The 23,128-nt window shown below is 37.3% G+C and overlaps 1 protein-coding gene across 1 annotated transcript; it reads left to right on the top strand.

The window, feature by feature from the left end:
• Positions 1 to 494: 494 nt before the first annotated feature.
• LOC137940675 (nucleosome assembly protein 1;2-like) lies at positions 495 to 15,561 on the top strand. Its single transcript, XM_068785822.1, has 5 exons — positions 495 to 640; positions 760 to 886; positions 1,005 to 1,067; positions 2,124 to 3,015; positions 15,374 to 15,561. The coding sequence occupies exons 1-5, from the start codon at positions 495 to 497 to the stop codon at positions 15,559 to 15,561; spliced, it is 1,416 nt and encodes a 471-aa protein (XP_068641923.1).
• The last annotated feature ends 7,567 nt before the right edge of the window (positions 15,562 to 23,128 follow it).

The following is a 23,128-nucleotide window of genomic DNA, read 5'->3' as shown; positions in this document are numbered from 1 at the left end:
ACGACGTCCTCCTGTTCGCCACCAGAGAAAGAGGAGGCTCCGTCGGAAACATATCTGGTGGGAATTGACTTCCAGATTCTCCCTCTCTGTCTCAATCTCGCTCTCGGCAGTCTAGTGGGAACCATCTTCAATGCAATTGGGGGTAAGCTTCGGAAAAACCCTCGATTTTTAAGTCAAATTGGTTCTTCGATGGGGTTGATGGGGCTCCAAGGGCCTGAGCAACAACAACGTTGCCAAAAAATTGGGGAAGGAGATTCTCTGTTCCGTGAAGCAGAGAACCAGTGCCCAATTGTTGGAATTCTGGCTTGGGTGTATGTATTTCGAGATGAAATTTTTCTGGGGATGCCGGGATCCATAGAAATATTTTTATTGGGATTGTTGAAATTTTTTTTAGGGGGCTATGTTTTGATGTTGATGAGCACAGTCCCGGTGCATGGGTTCGTGGTCAAATTTAAAATGTGGGGCTTCATGTTTTGGGTCCCATGTCTGTAGTAATGAGAGAAGGAGATGGGAAATTCCAATATTTTGGATTTGTTAAATTTGGGGAGGCAGAAGATGCTGCTCTAGCTATTGAGGAACTTAATGGGAAGAAAATTGATGACAAAATAGATGATGAGAAGCTGAAAGAATTTTGTGTTTGGTATAATTACTTCATGCCTTTATTTTTGTGAAAACAAAAAAAAAATTGTCTGTAAATCTTGGTGATGGCTTGGAATCAAATGTTTGGCACGCCATGATAGTCAGATTCTGCCAAAACAGGAACACCGGGGAAGCACTGAGTACCTTTGCGGAGATGGCAATACAGCAGGGGTCCAGTTGTGAAGAATTTGTGAAAGCAGAAATTGCTAATAATGAAATTCAATTTGTTGTTACTAGCTATCCTGAGGTTGCTGTTGTTCTTTTTCCTGATTTAAAATCGAAGGATAATTTCATTGGTCTCGTAAAAAAAGAGCCTGCGTAGTTCATGCCACATGAAAATACTTTTGAAGAAGGCAAAATTGTAGTTTGGGGAGTATAACAAGTTCCCACTAGTGACCACACTCACTGAGGATCTGAAAGACTTGCTTGTGCCTCTTCAAGATGTTGCTCGAATAGTTAAATCAAAGATAATGTTTGTATATGTTGATTTGAAAGATGATAACCTTGCAATACCCTTTTTGACTTTTTTTGGGCTCGATTCAAAAGATCCTCTTGTGACGGCTTTCGACAATGCTCTTGCCTCTAAGTATTGGTTGGAGTTAGCTCCTACACCAAGCAATTTGAAAGAAGTTTGCTGAAAGCCGTTGCAGGGTACTCTTCCGTCTTATTACAAATCAGATCTGGTACCAGATACTAAAGGAATTGTAAAGGCTGTTGTTGGGAGAACACATTGGATTCGGGGATATCTTGCAGCACTTGGGTTCTTCCTCAACTTGTTTTGTGTTGTTGCGGTGGCACTGCAGCAACCAGTGCTGCCACCTGTGGCACTGCTGAAACCAGTGCTGCCAGCCAGCCAAGCAAACAAGGCTGCTGTGGCAATCCAGCATACATTGCTGCCAGCCACCCAAACAAACAAGGCTGTTGTGGCAGTCCAGCATACACTGCTGCCAGCCAGACAAGCAAACAAGGCTATTGTGGCAGTCCAGCATACACTGCTGCCAGCCAGCCAAGCAAACAAGGCTGTTGTGGTAGTCCAGCATACACAGCTTGTAGCCAGCCCAGCCGAGGTGCTTCTTGAGGATGCAGATGGCTATTTTCATGCAATCAAGGTACTAACCCAGAGTGTTGGAAAAGGGAAGTATGATTCCAGTGGTACTGATTCTTGTGCTTATGCTTCGGGGGTGGCACTTGAACCACTTGCAGAAACTCTTATATTAGCAGGTGCTGCAGTTGATCAATCTGTGATTGGCAAAGTGTATTTTTTTTGTTCATGGTCTGGAATTGAAACATCAAAGGTGAGAAAACAGATAAAGAAAAGAGGAATTAAGAAGACTCTAGGTTGTCCTATAATTGAGGTGGATGAGGTGATTTATGAATTCCTTGCTGAAAATAATAATCATTCTCTATCTAAACACATATCTGATGCAATTGCAGAAATGCTTCGGAGAATAATGTTGAAAGGGTTTGTTCCTAACAACATTCAGAAACAACAAGATGAGTTTGAGGCAAAAATTTTTGAGGAGAGAGCAGCTCTTGCAGCCAAGTACCAGAAACTTTATGACCCACTATATACCGAGAGATATGAGATAGTACATGGAGTAATTGAAATCGAAGAATCTACAGAACCCACTGAGGAGGTTTTGGGAGAAGAAAATGCAGTTGAAGAAAAAGGTGTTCCCAATTTCTGGCTTACAGCGGTGAAAACTATTGAAATGCTTGCTGAGGAGATACAAGAGCGTGGTGAAGGGGCTCTTAAATATTTGAAAGATATCAAGTGGTCTAGGATTGATAATCCCAAGGGCTGCAAGTTGGAGTTCTTTTTTTATCTCAATCCATATTTTACAAATACTGTCTTGGTCAAAACTTATCACAAGAGCGATGAGGATAAACCCATTTTAGAGAAAGCAATAGAGACAGAGATTCAGTGGCTTCCAGGGAAGAGTTTGACAAAGAAGGTTTTGAACAAGCCTAAAGAGGGACCAAAGAACACCAAACCTATCACAAAAACTGAAAATTGTGAAAGTTTCTTTAATTTCTTTAGTCCTTCACAATTCCCGGATGATGATGATAGTGATGAAGAAACTGCTGAACAACTTCAAAATAAAATGGAACAAGATTATGATGTTGGATCCACCATCAGAGATAAAATTATTCCACATGTTGTCTCATGGTTTACGGGAGAGGCTGTTCATGGTGACAAGTTTAATGTTATAGAAAGGGAAGGGGATGAAGATGATGAAGATGTTGACGATGATGATTATGAAGAGGACACTGCTGCCAAAAACAGGCCAAAGAAGGTATCTGTTGGACGAAAGGTGAAGAGGGGAGTACCCCATGGGGAACGCCAAGAGAGGCCTCTAGAGTGCAATGGTCCAGGTGGGGTTGAAGAGAGATGGAGAGGAGCCTACGAGAAAAAAAAAAAAAATTACGACTAGGGTGGAATGCTCCGGTTTCTGGAGTCTAGAGGGCTGACACAACTACAACGGATGCTACCAGGTGAAGACGTTGGCATATAGACCCTACCTTCGAGCTTGAGGACACACTCTTTCTTCCAGAGGGGTGTAATGTTGTGCACACAATAACATTATTATTTTAATTATTTTTTTTAATTTACTTTATTTTATTACAGTTAAAGAACTAATAGGCCACATGGGCATTTTTCGAATATTTCATTTATAGGGGATTTTTTGTAATATTTTATCTTAAAACTTTTGAGGGTGAACCCTATTTAAGAGGTAAGAGTAATGAAAAAGTTAACAATTTGATTTTTAGGTTAAATAGGGTTTTGAGTTCTCCTCAACGAGCTCAAGGGTGTGCGTTCTCCTTAATGAACCTAGGGTTTTTAAGCTTCCGTTTGGCTTGATCTTCGTCTTCCTCTTCTTCCTCCCTACGAATCCATGTGTCAGATCCGAGACCGTAACAAAAACTCTCAGTTTAGAGGTAAAAAATGCAAAGCAAACTACTGGTGTAGGGACTAGAAATGAAATAACTACGAACCTAGTCTTAGGGTTTAGGGGTTAGAGAAAAGGATCTCATTATCTCTGTAGGTTGACCAAGATAACTCACAGAACCTGCTCTGATATCATGTTGAATTTATGGAAAAGAAAAATACTTCATTGACTTCATTAACTTATTATAACTGGACTACATGAACTTCTATTTATAATAGAGGAAGGTAATAGAGTCCAATTCCAATAAAACTACATTTGTCTTAATTACACCCAAACTCTAACACTTAATGATAAGTCCTAGTAAAATTAAATAACTCAATATAGATAAAAGACAAACATAACTCAAACTATAATTCTTCTAGGACGTGAACATAAGATAAAGATGCCTTTGTGAGTCCTTCTTGATCTTCCAACTTATGTGATAAGAATGCCAGTAATCATGGTGGGTCCTACTTCTTATGTGCTTGGGCCCATCTTGTGGGCCTTCCTTGGTCATGTAAGCTTGGGCCTATTTTCCAACACTAAGAACAATATATTTGGTCAACTATCTAAAAGGTAGAGTAGGGATCATGCTTCTATACTTTTTTATCTATGGCCCTTCTAGAGTTATCTAAGTCAAGAATTAAGGACGATCTCATGGGTGTGCTAATTGACTTAAGATTTTCAATGTTGAATCTATTAAGCAATCCCTTAGTGTATTTAGACTGAATTATAAATGTCCAATTTTTGGTTTGCATTACTTGAAGTCCAAGGAAGAATGAGAGCTCACCCACTAAACTCATTTCAAAATCATTCTTCATTACACTAGCAAATTCTCAACATTGAGAGGGCTTTGTAGAACCAAATATATTATCATCAACATATATTTGAACGATAATCAAGTTTTGATCATGGTTCTTAGTGAGTAATTTATTATATATGCTTCCTCTCTTATTGTCATTCTTCTCTAAGATTTCACTTAATTATTAGCTCTAAAAGATCGCTTCAAATCACACTAAATTTTGTGAAATTTGCATATATAGTTTGGAAATCTCAATATGTCCTCGAGTAGTAAGAAATTAATGAATCTAACCTTATGCTCAAAGAATGAGATTGGTTGAGGCTCAATGGAGAGTCTCACCACTCTAAGTACTATATGATTTACAATTTTTAACATGGTCTAATTAAGATGAACTCATATACCTATGTGTTTGGTGAAGATCAATTTTATTTACAATTGAGATCTTATGTAGGCAAATTGAGATTAACTCATAGGAAAATTCAAAAACACTCTTTTAGGATATTGTAGTCAGCTAAGAGAAAAATACTTATGTCTAGGTTTCTATATGAGCATAAGAATCAACCATACGAATTATGCATAGAATCAGCTTCTCAAGTGAAAAGTGTTCCATAGCCACGAGAAGAGATTCTCAAAATCTTGATAGAGATTCAAAGAAAACAAGTACATTTATTTCATAGTGAGGCTACCTAAATGATAATACCTAATATAGGAAATCGAAGAACTTTTGTTTTTTAACTCGCTCAACTCATTGGCTCTTATGGTATAAGTAAGGCTAATGGCAATATGAGTCTGATTTGCCTAAATCAAGAGATTTTCTATATGCTTTATAGGCAAAAAAGCATCCAATGTAGCCAAATATCTAAGATATCATGTTTAATTCGATTATAGTGTTATGAACTCGATAGCGAGCTGTGTCACTCAGAGGCACTGTGGCTGAGTCACTAAGTACTAAGTTCTTTATGTTTATATTACTGCATTTAATATCATTTTAGGAGTAAATATGCCACAAGGACATTCTTGTAATTTTCAGCCTAAACTCTTGTTGGCTTCAAGCTTATGTAGGAGGGAAGGTGGAATATGAAGAGGCAAGTATCCTTGATGAGCTCAGAGTTGGAGTTCCCCATTGATGAGCTCTAAGGTTGGAGTTCCCCTCATTGAGCTCAGGTTATCCATTTATCCCTTCTCCTTCCCTCTTCTCTCCCGTTTTACTGAGTTCAAGCCCAGAGCAGCAACACTGAACTCGTTCACTGGTTTTCAGTGTGCTGTTGTTCAGATCTAGCCGAACACACCAGTGTGTTGCTGTCCCGTTCCAGCCGAGCACATCGGTGTGCTTCTGTTCAGTCTAACCGTGCACAGCAGTGGGTTGCTATCCAGTTCCAGCCGAGTACAACAGTGTGCTGTTGTTCAGATTTAGCCGAGCACAGCAGTGTGCTGCTGTTCAGTTTGAGCCGAGTACAACAGAGGAAGAACTTACCCTCTCAGCTCTGGATCTACCTATCCCACGCCATGTTACACGATCTATGACAAGGGACCCTAACATATGTGCTACATCGGATCTAATGGTAGTAGGACCTAAAGTTTTTTTAATTACTTTTTAATTGGGTCCTACTCCATTTTAATCACATTAGGCAGATTAATTTGTATGGTAGCAGATAATTTGAATTTCATCCTTTAAATTTCAACCAATTCTCTTTTTAGGGAGATACCTAATGCAATCTTATATTTTACCCAAGTATGTCAAATATCATGACTTGCACAAGTAGTAAACCAATGATTGTCAATGTAGCTCATATCAATAAAGTGGTCAAATTGCCAAATTTTGATATAATCATTAAAGCTCACTTTCTTGTGGGTATAACTATACATTAAGTTTGAATTTATGGTTGTGGGATAAATTTTCAAATATGCTCTAAATCATAAATTCACATAAGTAGCACTAAAGGCAACAAATTTAATAATTTAAGCTGGAGGTTTCAGATTTATCTAATTTCTCAATCTTCAACTAGGCTGAAATCAAGTGATAAGCAAATTTTTGTTGATGTGAAAGGCTTAATTTACTCAAATAGCTTATTCCACACGAACAAGTTTCAAGATTGGTTAATGATGTATGTGATAAAGTTATCACTGTGTGAATCCTCAAAACAAAATCACATAAGATGAACCTCTGAATTGACACGAACATAAAATTATGAAATCTTAATTACATAATTCATGTCCCACAAGCTATTTAGGTAATTTTCAAGTAGTATGTAGCTTGGCTCATAGAGTTCACTCCTTGCTATAAGCATCAAGTGACCTTGGGTACCCAAATTTGATGGGTCCCACTATGTCAACTTTTGAAGAGAAATTTAGGCTTCCCTTGGAATTTGAATTTACTTCACGACATTCAACTTTGATCTTCTAGCTGAACACTCAATTGCATAATGTCCAATGATGCCACAAGATTAACATGCATCATTATGCATTGGTAAGGTTGTGACCTTTGTCACATTTTTCCTATGAGAACTCTTAGATTTTCCTACTATTCTAGTTTCATGGACCTTAACTTTAAATCCCAACTTTCTCAGTTGATTTTTTTTATCTAATCTTAGGAGTAGCTTTTCCCAAGGATAGAATTTTTAAAGCATGAGATAAGTTGTGGGTTCTTCTTTCCGCTATAAAGTTGTTCGATGTTAGCAATTTATTTTCTTACTGTAATTCTAAAATCCTAGACCAATACATATGAGCTTCTTTTCTCAATTGAAGAATGTTTGAAGAATAGTCATCTAGTTTCTCACATTATGAAGTCAGCTTCATGTTCTCTTTTCTAAGCTCTTCTAGCTTTGAGGAAAAGTCAGCTTTCAATACAGTAATTTCCTTTACTAATTTGGAAAACTGCCTTCTTAGCTTCTTGTTTTCTTTCTCTCTTCTTCTAATGGAGGATATGGAGTCATCATGTTTTCTCATCAATTCTTCTTTATCCAATTCCTCACAACTGTCACTCTTTGAAGTTTCATCTCAATCTAAGATGGTGTTTCCATATAAACATAAGTGCCTAAAATCAATAATTTAAGTGTTGTCACTAGATGTATTGCATTGAGACTTTGAAGAGCAACATTCTTTGTTCCTAGAAAAATAAAATTCTAATTTATCCCATAAATCCTTGGATGATTTAAAAAATAAGTAAGAATCAAGTATTTCATCACTCAAGGAACTAAAAATGAGTTCCATAGCCTTGGCATTGCCATCTACTCTTGAAATGTCAAGGTCATCCCAATCACAAACAAGTTTTTGAATGAATCTTCCATTTACATTTTGGGATAGGATGAAGGGTCCACTCATGATAGCTTCCCACAATTCAAATCCAATGCATTATAAGAAAAATTACATTCTTAATCTCCACCATTGGTATTGTGTAGAAATGAGCAAGGGAACAGAAAATGGATCATGACCATCTTGGAACACAACTTCTACTTGAGATAGAATTTAAACTTTTTCAAAATCAAGTGGATTTTTATTTCAATTAAGTGATTGGCCTACTCTAATACCAATTTTTGTCCTAGATGGCTTCACAAGATGGGGGTTAATTGAGATTATCAAATTAAAAATGAGTTGTGCATGTATCTAAAAATCATGAAAAAAATCAAGTCAAGAAAAAAAGTAACATGCACACACCACAAGGACGAAAGAGATTTTTTTTATTGATGTTCCCCTAGTGGTAGTCACCGCCCAAGAACCATTGCTTCGTAAAATTTCACTATTTTTAAAAGCTCTATTAGGTGGAATTACAAAAGAGATTTCAGCTCTCATTGGCCAAGTGTTGCCCAATACACAATTTTTACAACACCAATCTCCCCAGCAGATTGCTGATAGATTCTAGCTCTAGCTAGGCCTTTCTATCTAGATTAAATAGGTACTAGAAGAGCCTTTTATAAAATAAAATAAAAAAATACTTGGAAGGGATGCTTCTCCTCAAAAGATTCAAACTTCCTCTTCCTTTATAGCACGATGTGAAATGATGAAGGATTTTTAACTATATGAATGCAAGGATTGATGAAAGAGAAATGGGATTTTTCAAAAGTGTGAGGTTGTGTCTTTCACTTTAAAGCATTTTCAAAGGAATTTTCCAAGATAGAGAATAATGGCTTAATTATTTTCCAATAAATGCTTATTTTATTCTCTATACACTGTTTGTTGCGGTATTTATAGCTTCCCCAACTCAAACTACCCATTATATGCCCATTTGCCAAAATCAGTACTTTGATTGATCGATCACTGAAAAGTGATTGATCGATCAATCGATCATAATGTCTACTTTTTTGTTAGACAATGACTTATTGACCGATGGATTGATCGATCAATATGTTACAGTTGGTCCAGAAAAATGAAGTTGATCAATCATTGACAAAAGGATGATCGATCAAATAGGATTCCCTCTGGCTATGCAATACAAGTATGATTGATCAGTGCATTTCCTATGATCGATGATGCTTTATGTCTCTTACTAGTAAGGTTTTGTCTAATCGATCAATTAGGTGGCATGATCAATCATTCCATATGAAATTTGCTTGCCTAGGTAAAAGTGAATGATCAATCCAACTAGATGATTGATCGTGCTTTATATCATGAAATGGCCATGTTCTGGATGATCAATCAATCAACTATGGTTGATTGATCATGCTTTATATTTCTTGCCTACGCAGTTTTGGATGATCGGTCATTACCAATGGATGATCAATCATTCCAATGCTAATTCAACAATGTTGAATTTCAAAGCATGGGAATATTTTTCTTTAAGTGCTCTAGCTTGTTCTAAATGATGTTTATAATGATCCTAAACATGTCTAGGTGAAAATTATGACCTAAAGTTCTGATTTCATATATGTACTTAAACAAGGGAATTTAGAATACTCTCCTACATAAGTGATTGATTATATTTCGACTATTTCACTTGAACTCTAGTCTTCTCGTTAACTTCTTCCTTGTGGGTGCTTCTTCAAGAAACGTTCTTCAATGGTGTTTGAGGTCTTGAGTTTGGCTTTAACATTTTGAAGATTTAGACCTTGAGATACAATTACTCTTGAAGGTGAAGTGCATTAAATATTTCAAATTTCAAATTGTTAGATAAATTAAGTATTGTTATCATCAAAAGCAACATGGAGTCAACCTACAGCCAACAGTATCAACATCAAAGCCATAAAGGTATGTCCTGATAAAACTTTCTTTTTTATTCCTTAAGCTCATTCAGCCTAACCCTCCCTTTCCCTCCCCCCATAACCTAAAAACCCTAACATATAAAAATTATATACATATCTCTTTTTTCCCTTCAGTCTTCTTTCTAATTTATATACATATCTCGTTTTTCCCTTTAGTCTTCTTTCTAAATTCATTGGATTTTGTACTCTTTTACCATCATTTTCATATAAAAAGTACATAAAGTTAGAAAGATCTTTAAGTCTAGTTTCCAACTCAAATAGAACTTTTACAGATTCTTCTAGAAAGATAAATCAACATTTGAAACAGAAAAGCTCAAACAACAGAAAAATTTAAACTAGCAGTAGAAAGCTTCAACTCTATGAATAGTTTGTACCAACTTTACTAAGAATTTATATTGATAATTATATCTCAGAAGAAATCTACGTGAGTCTACTTTGTATCCCAATAAACCGTTTCTCAATCTGATCTTTCTAGAGAGAGATATCCACATTGGAAGAATCAAAAGTTATGTCATGCAAAAATTCAAATTTTTTGTTTCACTTTTTGAGTTGCTAATAATCTCCTATTTTTTTTCAAAATCTAGTAATGATTTTACCAACTTGAGTATCTTTCCTTAGTTCCTTCACTTGATCTCAGTTACATGGAGGAAAGACATTATAAGAGTTTAGTTTCTTTTTTTTGATAGAGTATGAAAATTTTGAATTAGAAAGTTTTGTTTCCTAATTCTAGATTCCAAATATTAATGTCTTAAATTTCCCTTATTCTAGAATCTATCTTTTGGATATTTTTATTTCCAAATTGGTCTCGTTGTGTTAAAAAGTAATTTTCTTATATGAGAAGTCTTTATTTAGAAAGTTTTTATTATTATATTCCATCTCAAAACTCTCTTATTGGAGATTTTTTTAAAGTTTTCTCAATCATCATGTTCATAGAGGAACTTTTTTATCTCCCCTTTGGGCATTTCTTGGTCAAATTGTTTAAGTTATTTCAATACTATCATTACAATCTCCTTCTTATTATGGTAGTGGTTATTTGTTCTTCCTTTAATCCCCCATTTATCTTTTACTTTGTTTCTTTCTCCTTCCACCCTTTTTTTTTATTCTCGTTTACCCTCTTAGGCCAACCCTTAGGTGCATTTCTTTGATTTGTCTTCTGTTTATATATGGGTGTTCTTTATGTCTATTAAGACTTTTTTATTAGTACCCTTTGGGTTTTATCGCCGTCATTTGAGTGATCGGAATTATCCTATTTAGTGATTAATATCACTATTTATTCAAACCCCTTTGAGTATGGTTTCGACTCCTCCTTAGTCACTCATTTTTTTGCTTTTTGAGAGGTTGTATCCGATTGAGTACTTATCATTGAGACACCTTGATGGAGGAAATAATTACTGCAACTTTTTTTTTTGTTTCAAACTGAGTTCACTACCTTTACCTCCCAACTTGAGGGGAGAATAGAAGGAGAAGTATGAAGGATGAGATTAGAAGTTGAGTCTTGCAATGCTTTCACCTCCTTCCAAGTTGAAATATGGGTGTTGCTATAATTGGAGAAGAAGAAGTATATTCTACAATGAAGAATTTCACATGTTGAGGTAATCAAATTTTATATGACTAGAATATCAAAGGGGGAGAACATGATGAGAACAAGATGAAGACTACAAGAAAGATGTGAACAAGAACAAGATGAATCAAAGCAAGACAATCAATTTTGTTTTCAAACACACAATTTTCTTGACCTAGATATTTGCAAAGTGAAGTTACAAACACCAACATGAGGGGGAGTGTTAAAAGATACCCACATGTGTAGGGGTGGTATGGCTAGTAAATAAGGAGAACTTCCATAGAGATAACATAGAATTGTAATTATGCAAGCTGGTGTATGTCCTCTTATGTTCATTTCCTTTTGAATCATGTAGCCGTAAGGGCATTATAGTTATTATAAACACCTTTTCACTACTATAAATACAATCTCACTGCATGGGGTAAAGCATTCAAGCCTCTTCCTCTTGGCTCAAATTCGTCCCTACACCTCTCACTCTTTTCCTCTTTTTTCTCTCCATTGGTTTCTTCTCTCCTCTCTTCCAAGAGCTAGAGTTCCTCTCTCCTCTTCTTCCCTTGAGATCTCCTGGGTTTATGTGTTGGCCCTAGAAATCAACATGTTATAAATAGGGGTGTTGGTTGAAGGAAAAATCAGTCAAGCCTTTTCCAAAGTCTCTTTTGCCTCTCTCTTCTCTCTCAAATTTGTGCCCTCGCACTCCTCTCCTTTCTCCTCTCCCCTTCTCTCTTTTCCTTGTAGCTCTCACTCTAATTCCCTCTTCCTCTACTTCACTTATCTCTTATTTCCAGCTCTCTTATTCCAAGGCTCTTAACCTCTCTTTTTCAACTCTTCCTTGCACTTTTAAGAAAAAGATAAGGACCCTTCACAAGTGGGTTCTTATCATGTTTCAGAAAAGTTGTGAAATGAGATTACAGGTTTCAATTAGCCCATGTTGGGTCTCCACTTTGTAATAACATATATATGAAATTAGCAGCTCATAAGAAAAATTTTGAATATTTTTTCATGAATTTTAACCAAGATTTACTAAAAGAAACAAAAAAAGAAGAAAAAAAGCAAGTCATCCATACAAATAAGTATCGACTAGATGAACCATGTAAACAAGCCATAAAGGAAGAAGCCATGAGGAAGAAGTGCATCTTTCTGGGTTAGATCGACTAAACATTGCATAAAAAATCCAAAGACAAGAAGATGGAAGTTGACTTAATGAATGGAAAGGAAAAGTCTATGTTGGATGCCATATGCTAGAACAACCAAAAAAGCAAGGGGCATTAAAGCTTGAAGAAAAAGGAGCACTGAAGAATATCGATCGACCGATATCAAGTCGAGTGGAGAGAGAAAAGTCTCTATTCAAAGTAGTTCACCCAACCAATCAGACAACTAGTTCAAATGATTGCAAATGAGAAAGAGGCATCCAACACATATCAATCGACTCAACTCAGAGTTAGTTAAAAGATGGGTTTCAAAAAATTTCAAAATCAAATTGAAAGCTTCAATTGGTGAAAGATAGACCTCCAAACTTTTTAACTAACCTATCTATGTGATTAGCAGCTCCTAAAGGAAATTTTTAATTATTTTCTCATGAAGATTTATTGAGATTTTGAAGGGAAAAATGTCAACTTAACCAATCAAAATTGGAATGGTAAGAACTTGTTTATTTCAGTAGATTTTGACCCAAAATGATATCACACGGAACTCCTAAGGCAAAAACAACCACTTCTAGGAGAGATTGTAGGTCTAACTATTTGCATGGCTAAGTAACTAATCTTGACCTTGAAGATCGGATTTGCGTTTTTGAAAGCCATAGAGAAAAGAGCTAAATACTTCTTATGCATTTACTTTGAAATCCTATTTACTTAGTGTGATTTTTGCTATATTTCGGTTACCATTACTCTGAAACCATATTAACTATTCTAGCAAACAAATTTAAAGTGTTAATAAACTGATCCAAAATTACTCAAGACATTTGAAAGGGGCTAACGAATAATATTGATTTTTTTTATTTTGAGGGTGGGGTGGGGTGGGAGATTATTTTCAAATTCAAGCATCACTGTACTCATACTTTGAAATATTTTGATTGATCATTGGTCTAGAAAATCTGAAGACAAAAATTAAGATCCCTCAATAATGTGCTTGTATTCTGAAATCATTTTTAAGTCAAGTAATTTGTTTGTTGACCAAAAATTTGAAAAATCAATTTACTTTATTGAGTTTATATTTGAAATTTGGAATTCAAGAACCTTTGGGCTGCACTACATGTCATAGGTACTTAGGATTAACATTCCTATCTTGTTATGCTTGAATTGTGGAATTTAGCTATTGAGAGGCATAAGTTTCGGGCCGAAGTGTAAGCAAGTAGCATGACTCATTTTTTTACTCTTTAGCAAGAAAATATTGCTTTTTCCCTCCACCCAACAAAAGAAATTTTCAACAGCACACTAGGCAATCTCGTCTAAATCCACATTTAGGGTTCTTAACAACTATGCACTAGGTAATCTAGACTAAACCCTATTAAGGGATTTTTAGTAGCAATACACTAGCCAGTCCAGTCTAGACCCAATTAAGGGGTTTTCAATAATGTTTTCCTTCGCAAGGACTTCTGGCTCATAGCAGCCCCAAACAAGGCTTACCAGCCGCATCCCACATCTACAATTTTTCTCAATTATTTTGAGGCAAGGAATGCCAAAGCACGACAAAATGCGCAAGAGTTGTTTGCTTTCTCTTAAGCCCAATACAAATGCCTCTTAATAGGAAAAAATTACAATTCAAGCATAACAAATAGGTATACAGATCTTAAGTACCTATTCAATGTAAATAGCAACAAAAATGTTTTCAATTGACAACATTTCAAAATATAAGCTCTATAAAATGGATTGGTTTAAGATAAAGGTGACAATAGAAGTAGGTTGACTCAATTATGATTTTACCATACAAGTATACTAGTCAAGGATCTAAATATTTGAATTTGGATTTGCTTGACCAAGTTCACTCAAATGATTTCAAAGTATGAGTGCAGTAAAATTTGAATTTTGAAAAACTTCCCCTATCAATCAATTCTATGTAGCCCGCCCACCCCCACCCCACCTACTATAGACCAGTGCCGTTATAGGGCATGCACTTATTGTGGTAGATGTAGTCTCTATAAAGAAATATGTTATAAGGCTAATGGCAAGTTAGAATCAACAAGGATTAATCAAGCCCTCATTAGTGATGGGCAAGTAGACCATCCCCCAACACCAACTGCACAGAAAATTATTGACGAAGAGTATGAATTATTTCAGAAAATAAAGACCATGTTAGGGTCTTCTCCTAGCCCCTCTGCCACTACTACTGCCACTACTGCTTCAGGTATGTTATCTGCCTCCTCTTCATCCTGGATAATTGATTCAGGAGCCTCCGAGCATCTTACAGGTAACAAAACTTTATTACATTCTTTATCTTCGAGTCTTTCACACAAGTTTGTTACCATAGCTGACGGTTCTCAAACCAAAATCTAAGGAAAATGTTCCACTTCTGTCACCCCATCACTTCCGCTCAATGATATTCTTTTTGTTCCTTCCTTTCCTTTAAACTTGCTCTCTGTGAGTCAGCTTACAAAATATTTTAATTGTTCGGTTACCCTCTCACCTTCTTCATGTGTTTTTCAGGATCTTATAACGAAGCAGGTGATTGGTGGAGGCCAAGAACAAGGGGGGCTCTACTACTTGGACTCTACTACTTGGCCGTGTGTTATACACGCAATAACATTATTATTTTAGTTATTTTCTTTAATTTACTTTATTTATTTCAGTTTTAGGTATTTTTGGAATATTTTATTTATAGGGGTATTTTTGGAATATTTTATCTTAAACCCTAATAGGGTGAACCCTATTTTAGGGGTATGAGTAATGAGAAAGACAAGCATTGAGAATTAGGTTAAATCTAGTGTAAACATGCCTAGAGTTCTCCTCAACGAGCTCTAGGGTTTTCAAGCTTCCCTTTGGCTTGATCTTCGTTCACCATGTCCCCCTATGAATCCATGTATTAGATTCAGGACCGTAACAGCTGGTATCAGAGCGGGAACACAATGGGGGATGTATTCCCAAATTGGGAGAAGGTACAAGCTCGCATGGAGAAGGTAGAAGCTCGCATGGACAAAATATACAAAGAAGCAGGAGAAGCACGAGCATTGTATGAAATTTTCATGGAATGTTGGACAAGGGAGCCACGCGCTGCCGTAGAAAAGGTTACAAGATCTAAAATCTTTGAGCAGGAAACTCCAGCGACGGGCCCGTCAAAATTGATTTCCGGATCATGGAATCTGACGAGCAAAGCGTAAGCACAGACGGGAAAGCAACAGAAGTCTCGGACGGGGAAACAAACCACAGGCCAGAACAATCAAAAAGTTCATCCTATTTACCAGCCAAAGTCCCTACGGGGAGCAACCTCAAATTCGGATAGGCGGAAAGGCCAGTCTCCAGAAAAATTCAAGATTTTCGCGCAAGGAAATCCAAAGCCGAACAACAATGATGAAGAGTTGGGGAAATTGGAAGGGTTTTCTACCAGAATGTCATCGGTGGTGGGCGATACTGGTGCGACCCCAAATCCGACTACGGGGGCCTAAAAAATCTCCAAGAAGGACCCTGGAAATCCGAAATCGGAGGGGTATGTGGCCACAATCTCATCGGTCAAGGCTGATTTGGGTTTGACGTCCTCAAATCCATTATCACGGCCGGCAGAAGGTCGGTTTTTCACCGTCGACAGTGACAACCCCCAACCAGCGAAGCCCCAAAGGGCTGCCCTTCACCATCAAACACGGAGGAGGCTCCGTCAACGCCGAAAAAAACATGTCCGATGGGATGTGACTTCCCGCCACCACCTCCCACTCGCACTCCACTTCTTGGCATACCAGTGCATACCCAAGATCAAAATTAGGGGGGGGGGGGGAGGGAGGGAGGGTAAGTGTCTCGGAATTTTTTTTTTTTTTTTTTTGAGAGGCTTTGTTTTTCTGCGGATGTGAATCTTCAAATTACAAATGTGGGGTTTAATTTCGACATGGAAGTTTTCTGGGGATGCCGGGATTCATAGAAATTTTTTTTTGGGGGGCTGTATTTTGCTGTTTATGCGCACATTCACTGTGCATGTAATCCCCAGAAGGCTCTGAATTTTGCTCTTCGGGCAGCAAAATCTTTTGAAATATGTGCTATTGGGAAATCAAGATTAGAGATGGTGTTGTGTTTGCATGTGGTAGCAGCACTATACTGTAGCTTGGGACAGTCCAGTCAGGCTATCCCCTATCTTGGGCACTCAATTGAAAATCCCAACTTGCATGTCGGTTAGGAGCATGCCCTTGCCAAATTTGTTGGCCATATGCAAATGGGTGATACTCATGCATTGGACTACCAACTTGCCAATTCCATACAGTGTTATAAGTTGGGCCTGGAAATCCAGAAGCAAGTATTGGGAGAAACAGATCCAAGGGTGGGGGAGACTTGTCGCGATGTCGTTGTGGCCCTTGTCTATGTACTTCAGTTTGACGAGGCCCAAACTTTGTGTCAGACGACTCTTGATAGCCCTAAAGATCTTGGTACACCGGTCTCTCTTGCAAAGGCTACTGATACAAGGATAAGGGGTATGATCTGTGATACAAAAGGAGATCAGCCAAGCACACTTGCTGGGATTGCAGCACAGATGGGGGTGCTCAGTGAGGAGAGGACAATTTGGGAATCCTCATTGTCCTCATTCAATTCAAGCAAAGTTAAAGGTGGCCATCATATCAACTGTGAGAAAGATTTACAGTGGGATCTTGCTGATGAAAGTGATTGTAAATATGATACTAACTTTGTCTAGAACTCTTTGGATATGGTGAGGGATAAATCAATATCAAATGTAAGTCTTGGAAGTCTGCAATAGATTATTTTTATGGTAGTTCATGGTGAGGGAAATACAAAGACTTCTTTTAAAGTTGTTGGTAATGAAGAAAGATCTTCCTTTGACTATCCAGTAGTCATGTTAATGAATATTGCTAATGATGTGCAACAAGTACCGCTGCCACAGGTAGTTGAGGACCTGGGGGGCTATATTACCTCTAATGAAAGTTCTTGCACCCATGTTATCACAGGAAAAGTAAGCAGAACTATAACATTTTGCACTGCCTTGTGTTCTGGTGCTTGGATAGTCTCACCTGACTGGTTGAAAACAAGCTTCCGAGAGGGGAGATTTGTTGGTGAGTCATTGTTAGAGGATGCAGTTTTTAGAGCAAAAGCAAGACGACATGCTTTGCTTAAGGGATAAATTGTCTGCATAAACCACCATGTTCAGCCTCTAGCTGACACCTTAATGACCAGTGTGGAATCTGCTGGTGGAAATGTTCTTTGTGGACTTGAAGATGTGAAAGAACCTGCATGGACAATTTTTGTAGTGTGTGACTTGATGTATGGTTTTTTTGTGGCTGGGTTGAACAGTAGGACGAAGGGTCCACTGGTGGCTGCCATTACAGTACTGCATGTGTCTGCTCTTTGAAATGCCTCAGTGGCGACTGAAGAAATGAGGTGTTGCTCAACCAACTATTTGAGGAATTTCAGTGGACTTAAAAGCAACAACAAATGTGAACTGTGACTCAGAGATGTCCTTCTTCGGAAAGGAGAGCAGTTCTGCACTTCAACACTCCATTATTGTCAAATTTTCAAAACAAAGTCTGATGGTTTCTTTTGCAAATGTTGCTGCCAGAGCAATCCAGAATGTACACGGGAATTATTTTGGTGTGTACTGTTCTTTTGGAATTCGCAGAGAGTTGATCGGTGACAAGGTGAGGACAAATTTTTATAGGGCAGCTATTCTGTATAGTCCTTCTCTCATGAGCCATGCCACAGTTCTAGATGTTGGTTGTGGTATTGGAATACTGAGTTTATTTGAAGCTCAAGCACTTGGTGCATTCCTCTGCCCAAGGTTCCCTCTTGCACTAGAAGGGACAAAAAATGCCTATGGCAGCAAGGGATTCTCTCGGGCACACGTGGAGGCGTCGGCATACAAACACTACTTCCGAGCTTGAGGACAACCTCGTTCTTCCAGGGGGTGTAATGTTATGCATGCAATAACATTATTATTTTAGTTGTTTTCTTTAATTTACTTTATTTATTTCAGTTTTAGGCCACATGGGTATTTTTGGAATATTTTATAGGGGTATTTTTGTAATATTTTATCTTAAACCCTAACAGGGTTTAAGGTGTATGAGTAATGAGAAAGACAAGCATTGAGAATTAGGTTAAATCTAGTGTAAACAGGCTTAGAGTTCTCCTCAACGAGCTCTAGGATTTTCAAGCTTCCCTTTGGCTTGATCTTCGTTCACCATGTCTCCCTACGAATCCATGTGTCAGATTCGGGACCGTAACAATGTGCCAAAGGTCAATATGGTGTCTACTACTGAGAATGAGACACAATTATGGCACAACCGGTTAGGACATCCTTCCATACAATCTCTTCATCATATGTTTCCATCTCTTAAGAAAAGGTCAGAATTCAGTTGTGAGGTATGTCATTTAAGTAACCATCAAAGGAGTACATACTCTCCGCGTCCAGAAGTCAAAAGTAACATTCCCTTTTCATTGATTCATACTGATGTTTGGGGGCCTTTGAGTGTCTCTAATATTTCTCAAGTCAAATATTTTATCACTTTTATTGATGATTTCACTCGCACAACTTGGTTGTTTATTTTAAAGGAGTGTTCTGAGATACCATCTAATTTTAAATCTTTTTACCTGATGGTATTCACACAATTTGGTCAGAAGATAAAATCCTCCTATCTGATAATGCCAAAGAGTATATTTCAAAAGACCTTGACTCATTTTGTCAAAAGAATGACATTATTCATTAGACATCATCTGCCTACACTCCTCAATAAAATGGTGTAGCCGAACGAAAAAATCGTCATATTCTTGAGGTAGCTCGAGGCCTATTATATGCCATGAAAGTTTCATATTTTTATTGGCCCCATGCTGTCTTTACAGTGTGTTTTCTTATAAATCATCTACCATCTATTGTTCATGGGAATAAATCCCTCTACTCTAAATTTTTACCAGATGATGATCCATTTGCATTACCATTGAAAGTCTTCAGTTGTCAATGTTTTGTTCATAATACTTTACCTAGACACAACAAACTTGACCCTAAATCTGTAAAGTGTATCTTTTTGGGATACTCTCAAACACAAAAGGGTTATGTTTGTTATAGTCCCTCTTTGCAACGTTTATTTGTGTCCAGGGATGTAACATTCTTTGAAGACTACTCATATTATTATGATAGCGCTCCACCTCGTATGTCATCAGTACCAAGTTCTCCTCGATCGGTTGTGCCTTGTGATACAGAGATTGTTCAGCCCCCAGAGACAGTGGCCGATACTACACCTGCCAAGTTGTCGAATCCCCCAGAGGTAAGTTCTTCTTCACCAGTTGTTTTTGGACCTGAATTTGATACTGGTCCTATTGCTATAAGAAAAGAACCTCGTTCATGCACTCAACCTTCTACTTCTCATCCTATCTCCAATTTTGTGTCTCATCATCGCCTCTCACCTCTATGTTGTCAGTTTCTTTCTTCTATTTTCTCCATATCTGTTCCACAGTCATATTAGGAGGCTCAACAACATCCAGGGTTGAAGGCAGCAATGGATGAAGAGATGAAGGCCCTTAATGATAATCACACATGGTCTTTGGTTCCACTACCTACAGATAAAAAACTCGTTGGTTGCAAGTGGGTTTATACAATAAAACATAATCCTGATGGGACCATTGCACAATTGAAGGCTCGACTGGTTGCAAAAGGTTACACTCAATGCTATGGCAATGATTATGATGAGACATTCTCTCTAGTGGCAAAAATGACCTCGGTACGTATATTATTATCCTTGGCAGCTAATTCTTCTTGGCCCATATATCAAGTGGATGTAAAACCACATTTATCAATGGTGATATCAAATAAGAGATTTATATGCAACAACTACCTGGATATGTGGTTGAGGGGGAGTCTGTATGTCACCTTAAAAAATCTCTATATGGGCAAAAGCAATCCCCACGGGCATAGTTTGAGAAATTTAGTCAAGCCATTATACGGGCAGGTTTTTACAGATGCTCTGCAGACCACTCAGTCTTTATTGAGAACACAACAAGAGGTAAGGTGATTCTAGCTGTTTAGTTGATGATATTATTTTAATTGGGAGTGATTCTAAGAGCATTTAAAAAATAAAAGAAAGAATATGTGCTGAATTCAAGACGAAGGATCTTGGATTACTGAAATATTTTTTGGGGATTGAGGTCTTACAATCCAGACATGGGATTATTCTATCCCAAAGAAAATACACACTTGATCTACTAGAAGAAACATGTATGATGGGATGCAAACCGGTAGATACTCCTATGGATGCAAATACAAAATTATGTGGAGGCACTGGAGAAGATATTGATATTGGAAAATATCAAAGGTTAGTGGGACGACTTATTTACCTATGTGTAACGAGGCCAGACATTTCATATGCAGTAAGTGTGGTAAGTCAGTACATGCACAAGCCACAACTTAGTCATTAGCAAGCACTTGAGAGGAAGTAATGTTATCTGAAAGGGGCTCCTCTATAAAAAACATGGTCACTTCAACATTGAGGGATTTGCGGATGCAGACTGGGTTGGATCCCTAGATGATAGAAAATCTACTTCTGGTTTTTGCATGATGGTTGGAGGAAATCTTGTGACATGGAAAAGAGAAAAAAAAATGTAGTAGCACGGACAAGTGCAGAAGCAGAATACAAAGCTATGACACACACTGTAAGTGAACTTTTATGGATAAGATCCCTTCTCATTGAATTGGGATTTTATAAAGAAGCTCCAATGTACCTATATTGTGATAACCAAGCAGCAATACATATTGCATCGAATCTAGTCTTCCATGAGAGGACAAAGCACATTGAGGTCGATTGCCACTTTATACGAGAAAAATTCCAAGCTGGTCTCTTATCCCTGAATCACATCTCATCACAAAATCAAGTTGCAGACATCCTCACCAAACCAGTCACTCACAAGATTATGTCTACCATATGCAACAAGGTGGTGCTTATGACGTCTTCTCACCCCCAACTTGAGGGGGAGTGTTGCAATGTGGGGCCCACCATGGTGATCGAGCTGGTGGGACCCACCATGAGGACGTAGGTCATCAAGAAGAATCCTAGAGGACTTGGGACACCAAGAAGAGTCCTCTCCCAAAGCAAGCACGAGTTAATGAATCAAGAAGCATAAGCTGAATTGATTGAGAATACTTGAAGATCATGTGGGACCCACAAAGATCTCACGAGCTGACACTCTTATCAAGGTGCTTTGGAGGATCATGAGGGGCCCACAAGCATAAGGCCACGAGCTGGCTTATCCCTTATAATCTCGTGGGTAATAAAGGACTCCTAGTTCTACTCAATTTAGTTTTCTAGGAGTTCTAGTTTGAATTGACTTACTTATATTGAAGAGTTAGAGTTGGAATGTAATTAGGATTGAATGACAAGTTGTATAACTGCCTCCTCCTCTACTATAAATAGAGGAGTTTTAATTCGGAATTAATTAAGTCACACATTCAATCGCGAGTTGGTTTTCTCTCTCCCTCTCCTTGACACAGCTCACTCTTTTCTTTTTTATTTTTTCTCTTCTCTACTGAGAGCTTTCCTCCCCTTTTCTCATTTTTCTTTCTTCTTTCTCTTGTTCATGATCATGGTAAAGGGATCCTAAATTCAACAAGATTACATGCTTCAATTAGCCCATGATGGTTCTCCACTTTGTAATAACCTATATATGAAATTAGCAGCTCATAAGAAATTTTTTGAGTATTTTCTCATGAATTTTAACCAAGATTGAATAAAAGAAACAAAAAAAGAAGAAAAAAAGCAAGTCATCAATACAAATAAGCATCGACTAGTTGAACCATGTAAACAAGCCATAAAGAAAGAAGGCATAAGGAACAAGTGCATCTGTCTGAGTTAGATCGACTAAACATTGCATAAAAAATCCAAAGATGAGAAGATGGAAGTTGACTTAATGATTGGAAAAGGAAAAGTCTATGTTGGATACCATATACTAGAACAACCAGACAAGCAAGGGGCGGGAAAGCAAGAAGAAAAAGGAGCACTAAAGAATTTCGTTCGACTGATATCAAGTAGAGTGGAGAGAGAAAAGTTTCTATTCAAAGTAGTTCACCCAACCAATCACACGACTAGTTCAAATGATGCCAAATGAGAAAGAGGCATCCAACACATATCAATCGACTCAACTTAGAGTCAGTTATACGATGGGTTTCAAAAAGTTGCAAAATCAAATTGAAAGCTTAAATTGGGAAAAGATAGACCTCCAAACTCTATAACTAACCTATCTACGAGATTAGCAGCTCATAAAGGAAAATTTTAATTATTTTCTCATGAAGATTTATTGACATTTTGAAGGGCAAAATGTCCCTTTCCAAGCTCAACCATTTAAAATTGGAATGGTAAGAACTTGTTTATTTCAGTAGATTCTGCCCCAAAATGATATCACACGGGACTCATAAGACAAAAAAAACTACTTCTTGGAGAGATCGTAGGTCTAAGTATTTGCATGGCTAAGTAACTAATCTTGACATTGAAGATCGGATTTGCGTTTTCAAAATCCATAGAGAAAAGAGCTAAATACTTCTTGTGCATTTACTTTGAAATCCTGATTACTTAGCGTGATTTTTGCTATATTTCGTTTACCTTTACTTTGAAAGCATATTAATTATTCTAGCAAACAAATTTAAAGTGCTAGTACATTGATCCAAAATTACTCAAGAGATTTGAAAGGGGCTTTCGAATAGTATTGATTATTTTTATTTTTTTAGGGTGGGGTGGGAGATTTTTTTTCAAATTCAAGCATCACTGTACTCATACTTTGAATATTTTGATTGATCTTTGGTCTAAAAAATCTGAAGACAAAAGTTAAGATCTGTCCATAATGTGCTTGTATTCTAAAATCATTTTTAAGTCAAGTATTTT

The sequence above is a fragment of the Aristolochia californica genome, unplaced genomic scaffold (assembly GCF_029961685.1).
Source record: "Aristolochia californica isolate CCGP_79_NKW_82.1479 unplaced genomic scaffold, dmAriCali1.0.hap1 SCAF_9, whole genome shotgun sequence".
Lineage (NCBI taxonomy): Eukaryota > Viridiplantae > Streptophyta > Magnoliopsida > Piperales > Aristolochiaceae > Aristolochia > Aristolochia californica.
Note: the sequence above shows the minus strand (reverse complement) of the source record. Positions and strands in the feature narration are given on the sequence as shown.

Bases quoted from the DNA above. Each gene is read 5' to 3' on its own strand.
- LOC137940675 (XM_068785822.1), top strand. From the start codon at position 495: ATGAGAGAAGGAGATGGGAAATTCCAATATTTTGGATTTGTTAAATTT. The intron at 641-759 runs GTATAATTACTT...CTGCCAAAACAG, and splicing joins CTGAAAGAATTTTGTGTTTG to GAACACCGGGGAAGCACTGA. The intron at 3,016-15,373 runs GTGGGGTTGAAG...ATCTTTGAGCAG, and splicing joins TCTAGAGTGCAATGGTCCAG to GAAACTCCAGCGACGGGCCC.